General features: G+C 38.0%; 1 protein-coding gene across 9 annotated transcripts in view; it reads left to right on the top strand.

The window, feature by feature from the left end:
* The window catches only part of PROM1 (prominin 1), a 92,895-nt gene that overhangs the window by 30,003 nt on the left and 38,279 nt on the right, over positions 1-24,613 (top strand). For 5 of the 9 annotated variants that reach the window (XR_004000662.1, XM_030564562.1, XM_030564564.1 and 2 more), the window contains exons 3-11: positions 2,179-2,237; positions 6,734-6,760; positions 8,936-9,141; positions 14,449-14,569; positions 17,275-17,338; positions 19,427-19,516; positions 21,185-21,402; positions 21,816-21,890; positions 23,302-23,365. Coding sequence is in view for 8 of the 9 variants with exons in the window: in XM_030564562.1 (XP_030420422.1) it covers positions 2,179-2,237; positions 6,734-6,760; positions 8,936-9,141; positions 14,449-14,569; positions 17,275-17,338; positions 19,427-19,516; positions 21,185-21,402; positions 21,816-21,890; positions 23,302-23,365 (924 nt within the window). In the remaining variant the exon portion in view is untranslated. The remainder of the gene's footprint in view (positions 1-2,178; positions 2,238-6,733; positions 6,761-8,935; positions 9,142-14,448; positions 14,570-17,274; positions 17,339-19,426; positions 19,517-21,184; positions 21,403-21,815; positions 21,891-23,301; positions 23,366-24,613) is intronic. The other 4 variants (XM_030564560.1, XM_030564566.1, XM_030564563.1 and 1 more) reach the window with 3 other exon arrangements.

Raw genomic sequence — 24,613 nt, 5'->3', positions numbered from 1 at the left:
TTATCTATTGCTACCAATCTCTCCATGTTCTTATGTGGCCTTTGCTATCCTGCATTTCCACTTTACTCTGTAGCTTCTATGACCGGATGAGTTATCAGTAATTCCCCTTCTCTCCCCCCTTCACCCCAATCTTGGTAGGTGCACTTTCCTCACTTGGTACATCTACCTTGGTGTGCTGGAAACAGCCACTGCTGCCTTGCTCATTGCATGATTGCTTCTTTCCTTTGATGTTTGCAATGCTATTGTAGCTGTTTGGTCCTAGGATATTGGCGAGACGAGGTGGGAAAGGTAATATCTTATGTTGGACCAACGTCTGTTGATGAAAGAGACAAGGTTTTGAGCTAGGAACAGCTCTTCTTCAGTTGTTGAAGAGCTGTTCCTAGCTCAAAACCTTGTCTCTTTCACCAACAAAAGCTGGTCCAATAGAAGATACTGTATTACTTCACCCACTTTCTTCCTTTTAAAGCAGTTTTCTGAGTAACATTCATTTCATTTTTCTCCATAAATCAGGCAGGTGCATATTTCTCTGCCTTCAGGTGTTCTTATTTTGGGGAGTCAGTGAACGTTTGGCGTTTTTGTCCTCCTACTTCCTGCTCCCCCCCCCAGGATTTTTGCTGTAAAAACTGGAGGGGAATTGGGAGCCACAAATACTCCTGCTGACTCCATTGAGCACATCATATGACCTCTAAAAATTTTTAGTGAATTTTTTGTTTTTGAAAAGTGCTGGATTAAGAGTTCTCGGGACTTCAGTCCTCAAACTCTTAATCCTCCTTGAGCTACAGAATAGAGCCATAGATAATACAATGCAATAGGTAACACAAGGCAAGCTTTCTTTTATCTGTCTGCCAGTGATATCACATCTCTGACCTGGAGGGACCAACTTCAAGGGTGAGAATATGAGTTTCCAAGAGACCTTAGCGTTCCAAATGTGCCAAAATCAATACACTGCCACATGTTCACTAGGAATTGGATTGACTCCCCCTCCTGTACTTCACATGGGCTACTAAATTGCCATCAATAAACTACAGTCAGCCACTGCCATCTGGTCTGGATTTAAACTGATAGTGTAGGGTTGAAAGGTTTTATATCCCAGACATAGTTAATATCCTGGGCTGTCTTAACTTGTTTTTAATTGGGGAAAAAAATCAACATTTGTTGATGTAACTCTAAAATGTTGTTTGGATTGCAATAGTGCCTAGAAGCATCAGCATGGATGGACCTGTATGAACATGTAACAGACAAGGGTCCCTGTCCTTAAGAGCTTACAAGTGAACTCATAATTTACAGAATATTAATTTAAAATTAAACTGTCACTTTACATTCCATTACAGTATATTGTGGTGAACTTCTCTTCCATTTTTTTTGGCTGTCGTTTTATGTTGGGTATGTTTTAAATCCAATTAGAAATTAACACACTGAGCTGAGTTATTGGTCTAGCACAACATGGACACTGGTAATACAGATAGTAAGTAAGTAATACTAAGTAGGTGTGCCTGAGAATCGCCTTTGACTACAAGGACTGGGAAAGCTCTGGAGTCTGTTAGGCAAACAGTGTCCCACCTGGAGCTGAGATGTGGAAAATTGGGGGCAGTATTGGAGATCTGAGTACCTTCTTCCCTCCAGTTTGCAAGTACAGTGATTCCCTGCCCATGCCACACCCTTACCTCCTCCCGCACCTTAAAAAGCTACATTGAATATCCACATCAGAATATATGAGCACTAGTTATACAGTTCCATGGGGTATGTGTATGTATATATACTTTAGAGGATCGCTATGATAAAAAACTTAATTGCTGAGTAGATGGTTTTCCAACAAAAATATGGTTGACCTGGCACAAACAAGGTGCATTAGAATCACCCAAATCGATATGCCTAGGTAGTAGGTAACCTAGTATCCGATTTATCATTTCACTGGTCTCTGTGGCATATAAGATCACCTCAACAAAAATAACTTGACAGCTTCTCAGTATGACCTCATTGACCTGGTTATCGTTCAACATTCTCATAAAATGTACAGGTGAGTTTTAAGATGTAGTATTTTACATAGTTATAGAAACTTGGGTATATTTGTCTGTCAACTTTGATTTCCATTCCCAATTTCATCCCACGTAACCTAATTTATTAACGTTTTCTAATTTATGTTATCTAAAACTTTGAAATGTTCTTGCTTATTTTCAGATCTTATCAAAAAGCTAACACAGCAGAAGTTTGGAAATGTGCAGAGTGATTATCAAAAGGTAATTTGTCTACACATAGTAATGGAAGTGCATGTATTCATAATTTAGTTGAAACATTAAGACTCTCTTCCATAAATAGAGAAGAATAATTGAAAATAACAATTGGATATATTATTGACATCTGACAATAACTATTTTCATGGTTTCAAATAAAATACCATGTAAAAATCTTTTTTGAAAAATACTAAGAAAATTTTTGTAAGAAAGTGTTCATGAAATGTGTCGAATCTTTTGTTCAAAACTAATATTTGAAGCCAAAATGTTTAGAAGCAAAAAAGGGCAGTTTTTTACTAGTTATGAACAAGGAGTTCCTGCTGGTCTTCAGATACCAGAAACTTTTTAACCCTATAATAATGCTTATTTTTAACATGCACAATGATTGCATGTAAATATTTATTGTAAAGTATATATTTGTCTCTTTCTATGTATGTTGTTTTTTTGATGTTATGGGAGGTCCAAAAACCGACTGAAAATAGGTTTTAAAGTAGAATTACTCAGGCAGTCTTAACAGCAGTTTTCACTAGCACTCCAGCTATAAAAATGTGACTGTATCTGTCTCACAGAAAATAAGCTCTGGCTTTGTGTTAAGAAAAAGGCTGGTTACATTTACTACCTCCAGATTGCCGAGTTTCCACATTTACTGATAAAATATTTTTAGTTTAAAGTGATTACAGAAACATGTTTTCCCTACCTTCTTCCTATGGCATGGTTACCCTAGAATAGTGTACATTCCCAAGATATCCAGCAACAAGGAATACAACCCAATTTGGATGTGCTACTGGTTCATTTCCTCGAGCCATACTCAAGCACTGTGGTGGGATGAATTCCCGTAGTAAGGACCTTAACTGAGCCCAGATTGGTGACATGATACTTTGTACCATCGGCTAGGTTATAGGTTACTGGAGCATGCTGTGGATAGTATTGTGTGCACTCAGGAAGACAAATCAGGCCCCTAGACTCATGCCCACTGACTTGAGGCCTTTCTGGGAAGCCTTTCTAGCCTGATATCCTTTGCCTGGTATCCAGATGCATGGAACTTGTTCTAAGGTTGTACCAAGTTCCTCCCGATCTCACAAGTTCTTTTGGAGGGATTTGTGGTGATGATGCATTAGAGGCTGCAGGGCCAAACAGAACACCTTGCATACATATAAGGAAACCTAGAGGTTAAATTTCATGGACTGACTGACCCTTTGAACAAGACCTCTAGATCTTTGGTGACATCCGTAGGTCATTCCCTGCTACTGGGAACTGGGATAGAATTCACAGGAAACTTGAAACTACTGTCAGCTGTAATCCTGTGTAGTAAGCCCTCCTAATAAGATCATTTTTAAACTAAACTTTTGTCTTAGCCACAGAGGGTGCTAGGACAATTATCATCTCAGGTATGTTAGAATATAAATCACCTTCTGCCAGGATAAACAAAAAATTGATTGGAACCGCGGTTATGTCCCCGCAGATACCCAATTGATCATGCTGCCATGATTTTAGGGTTCTTTTGTGAGACAGATGAACTTACCTTTTATTTTCTAAATCAATTTTTGGTACCCATTTACAATGAAGACTAAAATTTTTTTTTTATGAAAAATATATCCAGTGCCATTACCACTTTTAGATAAATTGTGGCTAAATTTGATGGCATTTCCAATAAGTGTTTAATGGAATTTATGGAGGTACGTATAATAAATATCCATATCTCACAGTTTGGGTAGATAGGCATCTTAATTGGAGCTGGAAACAAACAGGTTTCCCATCCCACAAAACTTTGAGATTTTGAAAATTTTCCTGTTCCACAATGGAATGAAATAGACCTTTGCAATTTTTTCATGAAAACCAGAGAGAGACCCTCCTTCGAATGGCCAGTATAACTTGGTGGTCAGGGCATTCAAGTGAGATGTGGGAGAATGACAGGGTAGGGACTAGGACAGCCAAGCAATTAGAAGTTAGTTTTTTGATTAATTGCTCTGTTAAACAATAATAGAATACCATGTAAATATTTTCAATGTTTTCTACATTTTCAAATATATTGATTTCAATTACAAAATAGAATACAAAATATACAGTGCTCACTTATTTTTATTACAAATATTTGCACTGTATTAAAAAAATAAAAGAAATAGTATTTTTCAATTCACCTAAGTACTGTAGTGAAATCTCTTTATCATGAAAATTGAACTTAAAAATGTAGAATTATGTACAGAAAATAACTGCACTCAAAAACAAAACAATGTAAAATTTTAGAGTCTACAAGGTCCACTCAGTCCTACTTCTTGGTCAGCCAATCACGAAGACAAACAAATCTGTTTACTTTTGCAGGAGATAATGCTGCCTGCTTCTTGTTTACAATGTCACCTGCAAGTAAGAATAGGCATTCGCATGGTACTGTCATAACCAGCTTCACAAGATATTTACACGCCAAATGCACTAAAGATTCATATGTCCTTTCATGCTTCCAGTCTGGAGGACATGAGTCCATGCTGATGATGGGTTCTGCTTGATAACAGTCTAAAGCAATACAGATTGCATGTTCATTTTCATTGTCTGAGTCAGATGCCACCAGCAGAAGGTTGATTTTCTTTTTTGGTGCTTTGGGTTCTGTAGTTTCTGCACTGGAATGTTACTCTTTTAAGACTTCTGAAAGCATGCTCCATACCCTGTCCCTCTCAGATTTTGGAAGGCACTTCAGTTTCTTCACCCTGGGGTCGAGTGCTGTAACTATCTTTAGAAATCTCACATTGGTACCTTTGCGTTTTGTCAAATCTGCAGTGAAAGTGTTCTCAAAACAAAGAACATGTGCTGGGTAAATTCTACCACCAGGAATACAGTCAGAAATGTAATTCATTATTTTTTTAACATGCGTCATCAGCACAGAAGCATGTCTTCTGGAATGGTGGCTGAAGCATGAAGGGGCATATGAATGTTTAGCATATCTGGCACGTATACCTTGCACTGCCAGCTACTAAAGTGCATGTCTTAATGATTGGCTGAACAAGAAGTAGGACTGAGTAGACTTGTAGGCTATAAAGTTTTGCATTTTGTTTTTGAGTGCAGTTATGTAACACAAAATATATACATTTATAAGTTACACTTTCGTAATAGATTACACTACAGTACTTGTATGAGGTGAATTGAAAAATACTATTTCTTTTATCATTTTTACAGTGCAAATATTTGTAATCAAAATAACAAAGTGAGCACTGTACACTTTGTATTCTGCATTGTAATTGAAATATATTTTAAAATATAGAAAAACATCCAAAAATATTTAATACATTTCAATTGGTATTCTATTTAACAGTGCGATTAAAACAGCAATTAATCATGATAAATTTTTGTAATCGTGATTACTGTTTTTGAGTTAATCGCATGCGTTAACTGCAGTTGATTGACAACCCTAGTAGGGACTTGAGCTTGGGTCTCCCACATCTCCGGGAGTATGTCCTAAATGCTCATCTCTTGCTTATTCTGGGGTAGGTGTCTCTCTCAATCTGAGAAGCCTCCCATCAAATCTGGACAGCTCTATAAAATTTGTTTTGGTAAATTGACATTTCTGATGCAAAAATGTTTAAGTATAGTGTCAGGAATTTTTCAAGTCTTTGGGTGATTTGGAATTGTTTTCTTTTCAGTGACTTCTGCACTTTCAATATAGCAACTCACAACTGATGGGTTGCTCTTATTTTCTAACTTACGAGGAAAAGAGGAAACCCCTGTCTGGTGTGAATTGCCATATGAAGATGCAGAAAAACAATTTAATATTAAGAAATTTGTTGTTTAATCTGTGCATAAGATCTGAAAACAAGAGGGAAGAGAGTAGCTTCTTAAACTCCTGGGACTGATTTTTTTCCACTGTTTTCTCAAAAGGCAAATGGGGTAGCAGAAACGCTTATGAGCCTGTTAAATTAGATTTCTCCCTTCTGTCTCCCCACCTCTTTACCCATTTCCGCTCTTGTAGGTTTTAAGTTTCCTACAGACTTTTAAAGTGCATATGAACTTTCTGTACAATGTGCCAAGGCACGGAAACTGCTACTGTAACTGCTTCTCCTAATGCCAAAGCAATTCATAACTTCAAAAAGCAAAAATATAGTGGAACAGCTCTGACAGCTGGAATTCTTTGAGAAATCGCACACTAATACAGTATCTGAGCCTCCTTTTCCTGAAATATCTTGGGAAATATAACTGACGGTCCATACAAAAATAACTGGTCTGTTTTTATTTTAAGACTGAGAGCTATTTGTGGTGAATGAAGAAATCCTGAATTCTTTTAATTTACCAAGGCAATCAGAAATCCTCTACTACATAATATATGTTCTTTAAATAATTAATTTGGCTTAATTATTTACTGCTTCTATGCAATTTTTTTTAGTTCAGTTGCTTTTATTTTTTTATTTTGGGTATTTAATTGTTTCAATTACAGTTAATTATTCATTACTCACATGACTTGTTTTTGTGCATGCTGCCTGTGCATTATACACATTCTCCATCTGCTTTGACTTCCCCAGCCAGAAAATGTTGTCCTGACTCTTCAGGTAATAATGCCTTCTATTGTATCTGGTAGATGTGCTCTGTGTCTTGCTCCCCCCCCCTCCCCCCCCAAAACTAGCAGGGATTATATTCACTACTCCTGTCAAAACATGCATTACTATTTTCCATGCCATTCTAAATGGAGGTGTTGTTTTTCATTTAAGCCACTTTTGATTTGGTTATGTTCCAGATCGTTCAGATAACCTACTAAAACATATTTCTGTTCATTTTTAGTTACTTTGTAATCTTTTCTGATTTTCTTTTTAACAAATTTTGGCTAAGTATTTGACTTGTAAAATCCAACCAAAATTATCTTCCAAAATATTAGTTATTCTGATTCAGAAAGCAAGAGTAGCAGTTCTAAACCATCACTAGTCTCCTATTTATTCTAGGATTGGCAGTTAGGTCAGAGATTGCAACCATGTTAATGATAATGGGTTACTATTGACACTGCATGTGGAGCAATTTTTTTTCCCCAAGGACTGGTGGGGTTGGAGGCAGATTCAGTACGTCTAGAACTGAAGTATGACGATGGATAGCTAGTGAGAAATTATGATTTGTAACTTGTATTTGGTGAAAATACAACACACATTCCGTCTTGATACTGCTGCTTACAGATTGTATACAAGAGAGAGGAGGAGCCATAGTAGTAAGTGTAATAATTTCTAGTACACTTAAAGTTAACACAGACTTTCCCAAGTGACTTTAATAGCCTTTTAGGATAGGGCTTCTCAGCCCATGGGCAGGACCCAATTTCGGGTTGCCAGAATGTTTCAAAGGTTGTGTGGCAGTTCCTGAGGCTCCTGTGTCACAGGGCTGGCTGGGCTTGCCTCCCTGCTCCAGGCGCTGCAAACTCTGGAGTCCCAGCACCACTCAGATTTGGCCCAGCCGTCATGATAATAGGAGTCCGGGTAGGCTAAATCTGAGTGAGTGGCACTGCAACTCCATGAGCCACGTCACAACTCCACTTAGACAAATTTGGTCCAGCCAGGGGATTGGGGGCCAAAACTGAGGAGCGCTGCAACCCTGGAGGTTACAACGCCCAAAATGGAGAGCTAAGCCTGGCTAGCCCCACAGCACAGGAGCTGCCACTGAGGTGAGTGCTGGGCAGGACCCAAGACCCCAGGAGGCAATACTCAACCAAAACCACCCCAGGACCTTCACCCCCAAACTATTTACTGGGTCGTGACAGACCATAAACATTTACAGGTGGATCCTGAGGCCAAAAATGTTGAGAACCACTGTTTAGGGTATGTCTACACAATATAGAAAAGCCTGTGGCTAGCTTCCCTGGGAGGGTCCCAGAGTTGGGTTCCAGCCTGAGACCTGTAGTCTACACAACAATGGTACAGCCCTGCACCCCAAGTCAGCTGGCGTGGGCTAGTTGCAGATTTTTCTTTGCTTTGTAGACATACCCTTATCAGGAGGTTTGCAAAGGCACCAAGGACAGTTAAGCATCCGTCTCACTGATTAAAAGGGAGTTGGGTTCCCTGCTGCCTTTTGCACCTTTGAAAAATCTCTCCTTTAATTACTGTTTGTTTGTTGCCAGCTGAACATAGCAATGTACATGACACACAGATCAAGAGTCTCCGCCCTACAGAGCTTAAAATCCATCCCTTGATGTTTTTTGTGCCTCAGCTATTTTTACATTTTGTTTTGGAGAGGGTACAGTCCTTCGTCATTTAATATTTCTCTTCAGTTTCATAATCAGGCTTCCTTCTCATAACAGAAATCTGTTTGTTTGTTTGTTTTCAAAGAACAAAAACAAATAATTTCCCACCACAGTACAGTGTATTGGTATATTTAGGGTTGCTAATATTCTCCAATAGTTTTTTGGAACAGCTATGAGAATGAGATCAAACTGTGGGCCTGCTAATCAAATGTACCCATTTTTAATATATTATAATGCAAGTTGCATCAATATCATGAGCATGTTTACTTGTTGAATATGCTGCTTAAACCACTTCTTGATAGGTTAGTTGTCAACATTTACAATGTTTTTATTTGCTTGAGATAGAAATGTTGCTTAGATATGTATTGATGACTTAGAAAACATTGATTTCAGACTACAGTAACTAGTGGATCTTGTAGCTTTAACTTCATTTTTAAGCAGTGGCTGTATATGAATCTCAACAACTATATAATATCTGCTGTTACAGTTATTTTTGTCTGAATTGCAGGCAATCTACTATGAAATCGGCTTTATAGTGTCTGCTGCTTTGGGATTGCTATTTGTTCTGTTACTGCCTCTTGTGGGACTGTGCTTCTGTATGTGTCGTTGCTGTGACAACTGTGGTGGGGAAATGCACCAAAGACAGAAGAAAAATGCTGACTGTCGGAGAGGCTGCTTTGCAATGTTTCTTTTTGTTGCTTCTTTAATTATCAGGCAAGTATAATAAATTGCACAATGCTCATTTTGCCCAATACTAATACTGCATTACTGTACAACAAGGAATATTAAGTCTAGTTTATCGTTTGTAGAAGCTGAAATGGTTTTATTAGGCTGAAAATAATATATTCACTTTTACTCAAAAAATATTTTACAAAGGCATTACAGTAGTGCTAATATGATTAATGTAATGTTAATGAATGAACTCACTTTTTGAGAGGTTTATGGTGTGAAACATTGTTATGATGGAATTTGGCATATGATACTTTTTCTAGGGAGATCACTTCTTGTTTTTAAATCAGATTATCCAAATGGCCATTTAGAGTTGCTAATTCATGAACAAAAGATTATCTGTCTTGTGCTCAGATGCCATCCCATTGAGAAGAGATGTTAGGATGCATTAGCACATTTTTATAATAGTCAGGTGGTGATCAGAAGCGATTGTGTGTGTTTGTCCCTCAAATTTTTTTTAAATCAAAATGAGAATTTTCTAAATGCAGCATGTAAGCTCATGCTGACGTATGAATATTCCAGATTCATACATAATCACTACTGATAAAGATTCTAAAATCAGAAATTGACTGGCAGTGTTTCCCATGAGTGAAAACTATCCCTGCGTTTTCATTGCTATGCAACAATGGTGAGAGTATTAAAACCTTGTTTTAGTAAACTAATTAGAGTTGAGTGGAAAGGTTCATGGAAAGCAAAAAAGTGCAAAGTTTTTTAAAAAAAAAAGTTCTACAGATCATTTTTCTAACAGTATACCACACTTTACAAGTACTTTCCTCCACGAGATCCAAGTAGCTCTGCAGTTCTTTTTGTCCATAAATGTGCCTTAATTCAGCTTAATAAGCTTCAGACTAGTTTCTTCTTGTAGACACATTGCATTTTCTCAAACAGATGAAATATTTTGTGTTTGATTGAAAACGAGGGAGAAAATGTTCTAATGCCAGAAGTATGTCCAGCTACATTTCTGTTGTGAGGTGGTGTTCACACAACACCTTTCAAAATCCATGGATCCTTTACATTCCTATCACAACGTGGTATATTTTGTCCAGTGTACTAAATGCCCCACTAACAACTATGTGGGTGAATCCAGACAATCACTATGCTCTCGAATGAACTGTCACAGGAAAATGATGAGACACAAACACCCTGTCACCTTTGGGTGACCACTTTTCATAAAGCGATAACTCTGTCTGACCTGTTAGTTCTCACTCTCAAAGGAAACATGCACAACACTTTCAAAAGACGAGCCTGGGAGCTTAAATGCATTACTCTACTAGAAACTAAAACTCATGAACTGAACAGAGAGATGGGATTTTATAGCTTAGTCCAACAATCTGTAACCCACTAACCTCCTCTCTTTGTCCTATGACTGCAGAGGTGTTAACGGGCCACTCTACCATGAATTGTCCCTTGCAGTTTATGCTAACTAATTTATGCTAAACAATCTGTTCCACCTTGGATTTTGTTGTCATGCTGGAAGTATCTTTCCCAGACCTGAAGAAGAGCTCTGTGTGGCTCTAAAGCTTCTCTCTCACCAACAGAAGTTGGTCCAATAAAAGATTTTACTTCACTCTCCTTGTGTCTCTGGTTACATTGCTGGCAGCTGGGAGTTTGAATATGTGAATATTGTGGTTATAGAGCAGGAACTGTTGTTAATAAGCACAGATATACCTTTGAATTTGAGCATATTTTATATAGATTGAATTGAGATGTATACAACTTATGATCCTTTTGTGTTGTATGTCTTTTTTGGGGCGGGGGAGTAATTAAGTGCCTATTCAGAAATGTAGATCCTAAAGTACATAGGTTATATCTGTTATCTGGACAAGTGCCTTATTCATGTATCAAGGAAGAACATCTACCTACATGTAATTGGTAATGCAAATAGTTCAGAATCTGGGATTCAGCATGAATCAGAAGAATTGACAAATGGGTTCATAAAGAAAACTCTGATCCAACATTTTATTTTTGTATTAATGGGGGGGAGAACTTTTTTCCTTAGTACTTTTTCTTTAAATCTGTTTAATATTAATTTTCTGTGACTTGAATCTTTTGCAAGTAAAACAATCCCCAGCTGGGTTGATGGTGTTTGCATCCGTTTATGAAATCTCACAAACTAAAACCGAAATATCTGACTTTCGGGGAGACTAGTTAAACAGATATACACCACTCCAGTCTGTTATGAAAAAGGCAGGTCTTGTGTCATCTCTTCCTTTATTTGGTAATTTTTCAAAGCTCATTAGGTATTAAGTAGAGTTTTTCCCCTTTGTGTTGTGTATCTGTTTAGAACAGGCGAATGTTTGACTGCATAGTCTGTTTAAAGATTCCCATCTCTCCCCCACCCTCCTCTCAGAAAGCTAAAGAGAAAAAGATCACATTTGAATTTACAAAGTATCTTTTTTTGTTGGGTTGCAATTGCTGACCTCTTTGCTTTGTGAGAAGAGTACGCTAAGGATATAAAAACAACCCCTTCAAAGAACAAAGATGTCATTGTAAACTTAGTCATGTGAGTTACACACTAATACTGTACTTTACATTTGAATGACAGTTATGAGACATTTTTCTTTTTCATTTGGTCAAAAGAAAGCAGCTAATCGGTTTTCTTTCACTGGGAAAATATTCAGAATCATTGTTCTCCTGGTTGATGTGAAAGAAACAATGTATACGTTTGCCAGAAATGCAGCCGCCGTATTTTGAATGTCACCTTTTAAAGATGCTTAATATATTTATCAGGTCTGTTCGGATTTTTTTAAATGGTTTGGTGGAGACACTTGTCTCTGCTTGAGTGTTGACAGATGTGACTAGGAAGGATTTTCAGGGAGCAGTGGGCTGCAAATGGAATTGAACCCATGCCCTTTCAGTTACTAAAGACAAGTGAGATAATGCTGGTGCCACTGTTGCTAACCCATGCTGCCATATCTTCTTTACTCTTGTCACCAGCATTCACTAGGTCAAAGCTAGCATGGTTATGCCTACCCAAGCTACAATTATACCTTTTAATTTTCCGTGTAGACAGCCCTCACTGGACACTAGCTCTTTTAAGGAAGCAGTTGTTAAACCTTTTGAGTAAGAAATTATCTCTTGATGCTCAACTCTCCAGTTGTCATCCTATCCCAAATCCTTCTTTCTGCGAGGTGAAGGTTAGTGATGCAATTCTAATAGAACAAATCTAGAGTATCTATTTACATCGTGCAGTACAGTAATAAACAGCTCCAAAATCTGACCTCTTCTCTCTTAGCTGCCCATGCCTTATAGCTAATTTCCCAGTGCCACCTCTTCTTCTCTTAGCTGCCCATGCAGCTAAGATTCTTGTCCATTGCTTCTTTGTCTTACTTTCAGAGCCCTTCCCGCTATATCCTTGCTCTGTTACGTTTATTGCAAGATTGGCTCCTCTCTTCACTCTGGCAACAATGCCTGTCTTGATTATCTGATTTGTCACGTCTGACAAGCAACTTTCCTACTTTGTCCCTTGCCACCTCCTTATATATGGGAAAAACTCTTTTTTTTAAAAAAAAAATATAAAAAAACTGCTGTCCAATACTGTCTCTCCTCAAAAACAAACTCAAATGTAACAAATACAGAAAATTGCAACATAATTGCTAATCAGATGGCAAGTTGTGCTCCTGATTTGCTAAGAATTGTGCATGTCATTGTTTGTTTGTTACCCTTCCACCCCACCAGATATGCTTGTCTCCTCCACCTGTTGTATCATGTGTTCCCTAGATTATGAATTCTGGAGTCAGAACAGTTATTTACCATGCACCTAACACAATAGAGCCCTCAATATGGCTGGGTTCTAGGCACTACTTTAAAATAAATGATTAATAGTAGTATGAAGTGCTCAGGTCTCTTTGACCCCAGTTGTAGAGCCAATATCATTTGTGTTAGTGATCTTCTAGCATGATGATCCCATTACATGGTGTTCTTTTTATCTGTCAGCTCCCTTTGATATTGCTAGCCTCAAACTGGTTAACTGCAAGGCAAACTGCATGAGGTTACACCTTAAGACCATCCAGAAATTGCAGGTTGTGAAGGTAACTGCCTGCCTTCTTAAACAACATTTCCCATAGAGGGGCATGTTGCACCCATGGTCTGATCTGCTACCAGGTAATGTCCGTCTGAAATTTAAGGTTTTAATTTTTAACCTGCAAAGGTGGGTTTCTTCTCTGCCTGCCATAAAGATGGTCTCTCTTGACTCCACTGTTGCATTCCCACCTAAGCTTCAGAGTGTGGCTGTTAGTCTACAATAGCAGAGATCTATACGTAAAAGGAGCAGAATAGGGTTTAAGTAATTACAGGGATTTTTTAAAAAGTGTCTCACTTTGGCAACTGATAAACGTAGTTCCATGTGGAAGGAAAATGAACAAAGAATATCTGACACAGGTTTGTTACAGGAGTGGGTGGGTGAGATTCTGTGGCCTGCATTGTGCAGGAGGTCAGACTAGATGATCATAATGGTACCTTCTGACCTTAAAAGTCTATGATTCTGTGATAACACTCTCAAGCTTGTCATGGGCTTTTAGTTACTGTATTTTACTATATATACAGATAGAATGGCGCAATCATAATGGCCAAACTGGGCATATAATCACCAAACGCACTGATTGAAACTCTCATCTGCCTCCCATTTTTCATGTTACTAATTTATGTTTTATATATTTCTCCCTATGGCCCAAGTTCTGCCAACTCTGTGGGCATCCTTTAATTTTAAGCCATTGAAGTTAATTAGACTATGTGCTTTTAAGTATATGCAAAGTGTTTGAAAGATTGAAACCACAGTGAAAAAATTAGCAGTGGAAGTAATTCTAATTTAAAAACTTGTTTCATGTATAATTCCTTTTAATACGTTATTTTACCAACTGTTTTCTTGTAGATGTGTCAAACTAATGATTATTCGTGAAAGGGAATGTTAGCCATCATAAATCATGGCTGTTTTTTAAAAAATAACTAAGTATGTATACTATTAGTATATCTTGTATACATTTTGTAAATTTTTGACAACTGCAGTGCTGAAAATATGTCTTGCTATTGTGTGTTCCTTTTGAAGGCTTTTGAGTTAACGAGATTTCTTTATTAAACATGTAGAAAATTAGTGATCTATCAAATCTTATAGCTAATTTCCCAGTGCCACCTAGTGGTTAAAAATGAAATTTATAGTAAAAGGAGACGTTAATTTGTCTGCAGGGCACCCATTACCCAGATAAATGTTGATTGCTTTGCTAGGTTTTTTGTTCTTAATTGGCAGAATGTGTATTTGCAGTAGTAAAGTAATATCTCGTGTCATTCTGTTTATAGTATTGGTGTCCTTTGTGCTTATGCTGCCAACCAACACTTAACAAGTCAAGTCCGGGGAGCAAAGAACCTGGTGCACAGTAATTTTAAAGACCTGAGAATTTTCCTCAATGACACTCCAGGGGTAAAGAGATGCTTTCTTTATATATGTGGTTGTATATGTAAGATAAGTATTCTAGAAAGTAGTTTTTCTTTCTATTTGGTATTAGTGATGCATGCAACAAGCTGTATTTTCTTTATGCATGCCAATCCATTACGCTGGTTGCCAATCGCATAAAATATAACACAATACAATAAAAGATAAAGGACATCTCATACGTTAATAAATATCCACCTGTTATTCTTGTGGACCAGCATTCTTCGAACAAATAAGGGGCTGTGCAGTAATGTGACACTCCTTTGCCTTTTTTCTTTTGCTGCGCTGTGCGTTGCCCAAGAGGTAATTTTTTAAAAGGGAAATAACCCCCTGTTTTTTAGCAATTCTTATAAAAGTATGCATGGGCAACAGTGCCATACATCCCTTTTCTTTATGCCAATATCCTCTGGAGTGAACTGTAGCCTTTTCTGTTTTTGTTGAACACCTTTTATGCTTTTTAATGCATATATTGAGGCATACCATATGTGAAGTACAGTGTCCTTAATGGCTTCACACTTCCTTTTACGTTGCAAAGAGTGCTCCAAATACTTCTCTGTGACTTTTTCCAATGAAAGATTAATTCCTATTAGAGAACTTTATATGATAGCTTTTCCCTTCTGTGTTGTTGGATGTTTAATTTGTTACAAGTTGAAAAAACATACTGTTTAAAAATCACATGGAAAGCAAACAAATATCCCACTTCTTACTGAGCCAGAGCCAGTTCAGACAATACTGTCACACCTGTGGGCGCAGTGACCACCCTCTGCTTTGGTCATAATAATCCCACTCTATGATAGAGTATGAACTGCTTTTCTTTTGATTGAGGGCTTTATAATGATGATGTGAGAGTCTGGGAATTCAGGATGTCTCCTCTAACATTGCAGCCTGGGCTGAAGTATATTGTTGTTTGAAGGGAAATCTCCATCCACCACTTCCTTAATTCTCTCCACATCTGGGCATATTCTATGTGCTGGAGGCAAAAGGGAATGTATGTAAATGCAATGTCATGGCAGAACCCTTTGGGGTAGGTGTGGGGAAGGAAAGATGAGGTTACGTAATGAACCTTTGGTTTGCAGTGTGTAGTGTTTTTTTCATAAATCTACAATCATTTTGAGCTGGCTCAGGGCACTGAAGTGAACCTGACATTGGTAGTTGTGACCCAGTTATACCAAGAATTCTTCCAATCCCAACCCCCCCCCCCAACACACACACTCCTTTGCATCAGCCACAGCTGGGTGCTTGTTGTCGGAAATGTCAGAATATAAAATCTGTCGTGTTTCCTTCAGCTATTGTGATATATATATGAAATAGCTAAAAAGCTAGTGACTCCTAAAAGTACTTTTGCACTAAGCTAAAATAAGTATTAGAGACCGAATGCTCATGGAAACTGCAGAAACTCCTCAAAGTCTCAGTTATGTATAGTTTTCCAGTTCTTACCTAGGTTTATTAGTTCTTTCTCTGTATAATTAACTAAATGTTATCTATAGTCTATTCTATCAGATCTGACTCTTCTTAGTAAGTTGCTTTGTTGTGCAGGGCATCTTTACATCATGTACTCATGTGCCCCTAATCAAATCCCGGAAATTCTTGAGACTAGTAGGAAGGGTCTTTAGTTTTGTTGACAGTGGTATAGAATCCATCTGATAGATTGTAGGCTGCAGACAGACTTCTGAAGTACGAACTTAACATGTCCAATCAGCATTAGGTGCATAATATATAGAGGATGTGATGAAGATGTCAAGTGCTCAGAGCTGTTGTCATAGATGATTTGCAGAATATGTAAGTTTTTTGCATTATCAACATCACGCTTCAGTGCAGTTAACAGTCTGTCTATTAAGGACATCAACTCATACACCATTCCCCTAGGATATCTGTCCTTGTTTTGCTAGTCATTCTAAATCCCACTTTGTTTTGTGACGTTTGAGAATTCATAGCAGTTTAAATTAGTTTCTTCTGCAGACTCCAGAGCCTAGAAAACTGTGGTATATTGATGAGAGGCAAAAACATAATCTCAGTCAGGCACAAAATGTTTCATATGCTGCATGTGTTTTCGGCCATTTAATCACTGCTGCTTGTGTTGGATTCACCACACTGAATACTTGAAGATGCAAACCAAATAGAAATACAAACCAAACAAAAACTGATTAACAAAAGACCATGTTGTCATAATGCTGCTATCTGGAATAGTGCAGAGCCCAAACTGTCACTGGACAGACCCATAGAATTGGTAAAGGGCACAGTCTGCAATTGGAAAAGGAAAGCCACCTCTCTTCCTGTGGCCAGCAATGGAAGTGCCTGCAAGCTGCCTAGCATAAGGGCAAACAAAGGAATAAAAAGTGGTGAAGCAATTCAGACACTTTCTACATGTATCACAGTGAAGGAGGGACTAAATACTGTTAGATAGCCAGAGGGATAGAACTAGCATGAAACAGATACATGAGACCCTCATCATACTAAATCACTTGACGGAATCCTCATGAAGCAGCAATTGCTGCTATTTAATTATCATTGGGGTTTAAATCTCTCCCTAGGAGACTTCACAATTAAGCATCTCACGACTGAAGAGAATTGTACTGTACATTGTTGGAAGTATTAATGGTAGAGTTCAACAGCTTGGGGGTTTTGCCGCTAAATATGTATGTATGGGGTGGTTACTATTTCTTTACTAAAAATATATTCTTTTAAACTTTTAGCAAATTGACTACTTGGTGAGCCAATATAACACTACCAAGAACAAAGCACTCTCCGACCTTAATAGTAAGCAATATGTTTTTATTAGCTATGTCTGTGTTATGTTATATGTATTCAGTGTAGAGTTCACTGAAGAGCTCGTGAATGACTTCTATCACAATACAAAAGTCAAGTTGTTATAACCAGAATAAAACAAAAATATAATTCTTCCTGAAAAATGACACGTGGCACAATATAAATTTTTCTAAAAAATAAACTCCACTCTTCATTAAATGACTTTCACTTTAAGTCAAAGACTAATAATTTTTGCCTTGTTGAGTTCAGTAATCGCTGGTGGTTTCAGAGGAAGTAAAGCACAGGACTGGGTGCCAAGTGACATGGCTCCTGGCTGCAATGCAGGTTGTGTTTTGAGCTTAGTCAAGTCAGGTGCTGTGTTTCAGTGTTCTTGGCATTATAATAATACCCACCACATAGACATGTTGAGATATAAGTTTACTGATGATTGTAAGACTCTTTCAGATATTTGGCTGGAGCAAGAGAGAACTATTGAGAGCAATTATTTTATAACTAGCACCTGAAAAGCACTGATCATGAAACTTAAAGCAGTTGCTGCATGGTCCTCAGCAGCACAGTTTATAGCGCTTGGTGACGTTTCTGAAGCTTTTAATTTAAAAATAAAAAGGCTATAATGTGGATTTTTTTTTCAAGGCTTTTACTTCAGTGTCTAAAGTTAAAAGGAGCCCAGCTACATATGGATCTTCTCTAGACTAGACTAAAAGGTGTGGTGTTAGCACCCTAGGGCAAGCAAGTTTTAAAAGTCTGTATAGATAAGACAGTGTGTACTTTAACATGCTACAGCACATGTTAAAGAGCCTGTCTTGTCTATGCTAGCCTTTTAAAACATGTTATCACATTATTTAACATCATACTTTTAAAATCCTAGTTTAGACAAAGCCACAGAATGCACAGCTGGTCTCAAAGAAAGGGAGGTCATGCACAAGACTAATGGGCATTTAGAGGATAATTTAAAATTGCCATCTGCATGTTCAGCACTCATTTATGGCTTTCCATGCTCTTGAAGTTGCAGACTAAACTGAGTATTTATCTGCCTCCACTGCCAGTTTAAGGCCTAGGTCTTAATTTTCAAAGCCATCAGTGGGACAGGTTCCAGCTCATAAGAGACCACATCTCCATCTACAAACCACTAGGGCAAAGTGTATAGGAGCTGCTGACAATGCATTTTAAGTTAAGGGTGGCAGCTGTGGAATGAAGTTATGGGGGAATTTAGACAAATCCAGAGCTTGACTGCTTTTAGGAAGCACTGAAAAACCTTCCTATTTAGTAAAGCCTTTCCACCATAACCAGAATTGACAGTGTTGACCACCTAGGATACATCTATGCCATAGCACCCTGACACTGCCTCCCAAACCTGACCCCCCCCCCCACACACACACCCCGCACCCTCAAAAAACCTACCCTAAGAACTTTCTATGACTTGAAAATGGAGAAAAGCCAGAGACTCCATGAAGTTCACTAGTGACTTCACTATTGCCAAGCTATTCTATGTGGAAGATAGATACTGTGATGGGCAGACGTACAAAAATCTAAGATTGATGGAAAATTTAAAGCATCTTTGGGACTGTCTTTTAAGAACACAGCTGGGGCTTTGGGGGAAAAGGAGGGAGAAAGGGATCCAAAGAATCAGTTTCCCTATTTTTTGTGCACTATGAAAAATAGTTCATAGTAAAAGATTGTTGCCCAAAGTTCACTGCAAAATGATGGACTTTTTTCGTAAAATGTGTTCTGAAAAATAATAAAGTAAAGTTAAGGAGCAGTGCTTTGATAACAGTATTGGAGTATGCATTTCTGGTTTGTTGTTGCATTGCTAGAGTGTCTTCACTTTCCCAAGTCAGGCACTAGTAAATAGACCTCACTCCCTTTTGATTTATTGCTTAATCCCGTAAATCTTAGAGGTAAGTGTTGCCAAAGAAGATGTGGGCAGTGAGGTCTTTTTACGCTGAACTTTGACTTTAGTCCTGAGTGCAGCTTTTTTAGAAGTTAGTAAAAATTGGTGCAAGATACTTGTTCTGATAGGTAGTGATACAGGATTGCATTGAACTGGCCTGCAATGGTTTTTATTTTCTCTTACTACAGATGTTGGGTCATTGCTTGGCAGCAGAGTTCAGGAGCGTTTTGCGAAAGAAGTGCGTCCTGCACTCGATGCAGCTCTAACAATGGCAGGAGGTAAATGCATGTCTCCTGCTTTTATTTATTAATCTTCCATTGCCTTGTTAAGAGAGACCCTCTTCCTAGTCCACAAGTTTATGTAATTTTGTAATCAGTCCCTACGTAGAGGTTTTTTTTTCTGGGCATTGTCAAGTGACTTGAGAGTGTTGTGCATGCCTTAGGACAAGAGGGAAAAGCATGGTTCCATTACAGAGGAAAGAGAGCATTATTCCAGTGGCAAGAGCTTTTCCTCAGAATATGCATCCTTGTATCTTTCTGTTTAAAAAGGTATTTGGCATCTGTGCACTTTCAGATGGATAGATACTGGACCTTCTGGGTATTTATAAGCGTCTTTGAATGCTAGGTTTTGGCTAGGTAAATGTCCCATCCTTGCCTCTTCCAGTAGTACCAATGGTTTATGGAAGTTGCAGTGGTAGTGAGTTTACAAAGCAGAGTTAGCCAGTGGATTGATTGCATTGTATGAAAGGTTTTGAGCTTATTCAGCTGCGTCTTTGTAGTGAATTTCCCATCATTTGAAATTGTATGTCTACTGCCAGATTTTTTCTTCTTATATGGAAAGGCTGATTTGGAGAAATTCAAACTTTTTGTGAACAGTAATTAATGAATAGTAGTTTATCTGCTTCTCAGGCAGGTCATACTGTTTTATACCTTCAGTCCTCAAAGGGGTGTTGCTGCTTTTTATGTGTGGGCTAGCACCATCAAGTTAAAATATTTGTCTAGTTTATTGTGAAGGTACCAGCAACTAAGATGTCTTGACCATACATGCTTTGGGCTTATTAACACTTGATTCTGTGATTTGTCCATTATGAAGATGATTTCAACAGTTCTTGTTTTATGCAAAATTTCTAATTCAGGAGTTTGTAAGTAGTGCAGTTGTACATATGAAGGTGAAAATTTTCACTTTCTTTAGTCAATTTTTTTGCTTTACCCATGCACCTGAATCTGTTTGCACACGTCACCAGACCCCTTTCTCATCACTCATTATCATTCTCCTTTCTTTGCTTTATTTTTCTGTTTGGCTTGAAGTCAAAGTGGAAAGGGCTATAAAAGGTAAAAGACTTGACAAAATCTTGTGTGTTGTGTGAAGTGTGGTTCATTTTTTTTGTGCACGTTCTTGTGCATTTTTAGCTGTATCTGTTTGTCTATTACCCTTCTTTTGAGCACTTCATTGTTTTTGTATGACTGGGCTGAGATCTAAAGGCAGAAAATGTTGCACCAGCCATCACTAATGCTGGTTCAACATGTTCTGTTTCACTTGAAACTCAGTTCAGTGATGTGCCCAAAGTGTACAGTAGTGATAGAAATACAGAAAATATTGTACTAAGCTTGCAAAACAAGGCCCTGGATTTGTTGCTAATGACTTGACCCACTTGTGCTAGTATATAATAATGAAACAGTGGACTCATTGTATTTCTGTGTTGCAATTCACCCAAACTAGTGAACCGAACAAAGAGTAAAAGGGGGTAAATTTGCAGGGGGAGGGGGATGGAATCCTGGTAAAAATAGATGGACTGTTTGGCCTGTGCTAGCAAAATGTGCTATGCATCTATTCGCAGTATATTTTCTGCTGCAATAGAGTTGGTTTTTATAGTTAAATGTATGCATCTTGCTCAGTAGCTAGACTGAGTTCTAAATCAAACTTTTAAAATCTTTGTATCATTACAGCAATCAGAGAAACAAAGGAGGCATTGGAAAATGTAAGTGTCTCTGTGGAGGTTTTGCAGGAAGGTACTGAAAGGCTGCATTCTAACCTGACCGATGTTAAAATACACCTGAGCAACACACTCAGTGACTCTGCATGCTCTGCTGCTCAAGCTGCTTCAACTTGCAATGTTATCAGAAATTCATTAAATCAACTGAATATCAATGCTAACTTCAGTGGGGTAAGAATATTGTTTCAACATTTCACAGTGTAGTTTCATTGTATTACCTCAGTAATATTCCTCTGATTTAGGCTCAATTTGTGGAGTAATTTGTGTAGTAAAATGATCTATTCTGCGTCACTTCATCTATGCAATTTCAGTCACTGCTTTTATCTTGAGTGCACTAAAAGTGAGAGAGAGAGATATCTCAAACAGTGATGTTAAAGTGCTGCTCTAGCCAACACTATGATCTGCTAACTATAATTGCTGAGTATAAATTTTGCTTTCATCCAACGAAGGTTTAAGGAGAGCATTAGCAATATTGTGCTATACACATTCTTCCAATTTGTTTTTACTGCCCCCTTTGAAATATGTGGTCAAGTAGTGTATATGGTATCTTCCATTGAACTCAAGAATGCTTTTTTCCATCCTAGTTGCCAGGTGTGAGCGCACAGCTTGCCAAAGTCAATGACGTCCTTAAAATAGACCTTTCCAGTTTGGTTCAAAAGGTACGTTTCTTGGTACATTAAATAGTAGGATGGGATGATTACATATGACATTTGTTCTTGGCTTTCCCAAATAGAAGTCTTTCTCCCCCTTATTGCTTCTTAGCGGGTTTCTCTCCTGACTGTCCCAGCATTGGTTCACATCTTAAGAGTTAATCTAATAATACTTACATAGGGCTTTACATCTTCAGAGCACTGTGCATCCATAATTAACATTAATTTTCTACTAAAGGATATTCTTCAAAAGCAAAAAAAACAAAATCTGGGTCTACTGCAGTGGTGAGCAACCTGCAGCCTGTCAGGGTAATCCACTGGCGGGCCACGAGACAGTTTGTTTACATTGACTGCAGGCATAGCTGCCCACAGCTCCCAGTGGGCACGGTTCACCATTCCCAGCCAATGGGAGCTGCAGGAAGCAGTGCAGGCCGCAGGGATGTGCTGACCACCGCTTCCCACAGCTCCCATTGGCTGGGAATGGTGAACTGTGGCCACTAGATGCTGCAAGCAGGTGTGCCTGCGGACAGTCAGTGTAAAACAAACTGTCTCACGGCCCACCAGCACAGTACCTAACGGGCCACAGGTTGCCCACCACTGGTCTACTGGCATATACGATACCTTTTCAAATTTTAAAGTTTAGGTGTTTTTAGTAAGAGCCTTGTTAAAAGATAGAAAAGCAGTCCACAAGCCCCAGAGCATGAGGGGTTCATCCTGACCTGTGCCTGTCACATGGGTGGTCAGGGTGAGGGGGAGATACAAAGGGAGTAGGAGGTGGCTAGGTAGAGTGAAGTGTGCCCTTTCCTTTCCCATCTGGTTAAGATGCTGGAAAGTTCTCTGGCAATTGGCACCCACTGTTTTCAGCATCTTGGGGTTTTTTTTTGTTTGTAATCCTTTGTCTCCATAAAACAAAGGTCTGAAGAAAAGGATTGAAATTCTGGCACCCGTGACAGTGTTGTTCATCTTTCCTGACTGGTGTTTCTGCTTACCAGTCTCAACATGACATTTTTGTTTTGGGATGGGCTGGGGGCACTCTGAGAAGAGTAGACTATGTAGGTGTTCAGCATGTCAGCATTGTTTACTGAGAATATGTGCGTGCAACCTTAGCTTTGTAAGCGTTAGGTCCACGTTGGACAAAAAGCACCTTAGGGTCATAATCATGCAAATGCGACTGATGTATGTTTAAAAAAGTGTGTTTTGTGTTTGCTTCTTCAGGGACTAATTTTGAGAGCAAACTACCTGGATTAGACTCTCTCATTAAGCTTTCTATAGTATTTTGTACTTTTAATGGGTGACGTAAAATTTGTTTGACATACTGGATAAGATGTGATGTGTATAATGTCAGCCCTTTTACAACACAAAAACAAATGTGAGCAATTCAGCTTTGAGATAGTCTTTTAACTCTCTCCATTTATTTTAGGGCTATGCAGCCTTTAATGATACTCCTGATTTAGTGCTGAACCAAACCAGGAACATCTTATCAGGTGAAACTGATAATAGAATTTGCTTTTGATTGATCAACTGTTTTCTAGAGCATAACATTAAAGCATAGTATCACTCGTTTACCATGGTTATATTTTTGTATCCCCTTTATTGGTGATGTTTCAGGAAATGCTATCAAAGATAGAATCTAAAACTTGTTCTCATTTTTGTAGACTGAGACGACCACCTTTGGCAGTATTATTGTCTCATAATTAAATCTAAGAATACAACGTATGGTGTTTTGTGCATTTTTTCTTAGACTACTACTGCCTTGCAGGTGAAATCGTGAAGTCTAAATGGGTTACTCTATCTTTATTGTGCTATAATGTTGACAGTGCTTTGGTTGGAAAAAGCACATATACAGTATTTATTATTTATTTAAGCTAAGCTCCTAATAAAAAAAAGAAACTGATCTATGTAGTGGTATGAAATCTAGTGGATAAAACACATAATATTTTAACTTGTTCTTTATCTAACCTTTTAAGTACCCAAAAATAAAGCAGTTAAATTGGCTAACGGCTTAGTTATCATTAAAAGGTGACGTAGTACATTACTATATGAATGTGTATACTAATGTGTTTTAATTTTTGTTCTTGCATTGTGGACCTGTTCTGCCAATGTAAACAGCTGTTCCTTGTAAGTTTGGCAAAACGATACACAGTATGTATGTAAACATAGCATACTGTGTGACCTTGTCTAAAATGAGTCAAAGTTTTCTAAGATGATGATGTTACATTTTCTTCATTAAGGAGATCTCAATGCAAAAATACTTCTTTCCAATAGCTGCCAATTTACATAAAACCAGACAGACTTTCATTATTTTAGCAGCTTGATGTTTCTTACTAATAACTGAGTGCAGGGTAGAAATCAAGTGGAAAAACAGGAAAAAATTGTAATAGAGTAATTTCATAAACAGTTTAGTTTTTAAAGAGAAGGAGGGTTTGGGTTTAGGAAAGCTGGTACTGGAATCTATTTGTTCCAAAGCGTAAAAAAGGCCTGATTCTCCTGGAGGCAGTGCTGGCCATTACCAAATTCCTGGGGCATTTCTTTATATATTTATAGTACAATGGTAATATGAAATATTTTAGGAGCTCTGTGTGGCTAAGTATAACTTTTAAATTATGCCAACAGATTGACATGTTCCCTCCTAAATTGAGATAACCAAAATATTACTTCATTAGCACATCTTTTTGAAGAATGCTGCTAACTAATTGGAAAGGCTTTTTATTTAAACTATGCATTTTGTATAG

The sequence above is a fragment of the Gopherus evgoodei genome, chromosome 5, assembly GCF_007399415.2.
Source record: "Gopherus evgoodei ecotype Sinaloan lineage chromosome 5, rGopEvg1_v1.p, whole genome shotgun sequence".
NCBI classification, from domain to species: domain Eukaryota; kingdom Metazoa; phylum Chordata; order Testudines; family Testudinidae; genus Gopherus; species Gopherus evgoodei.
This window is presented reverse-complemented; position numbering and strand designations above follow the sequence as displayed.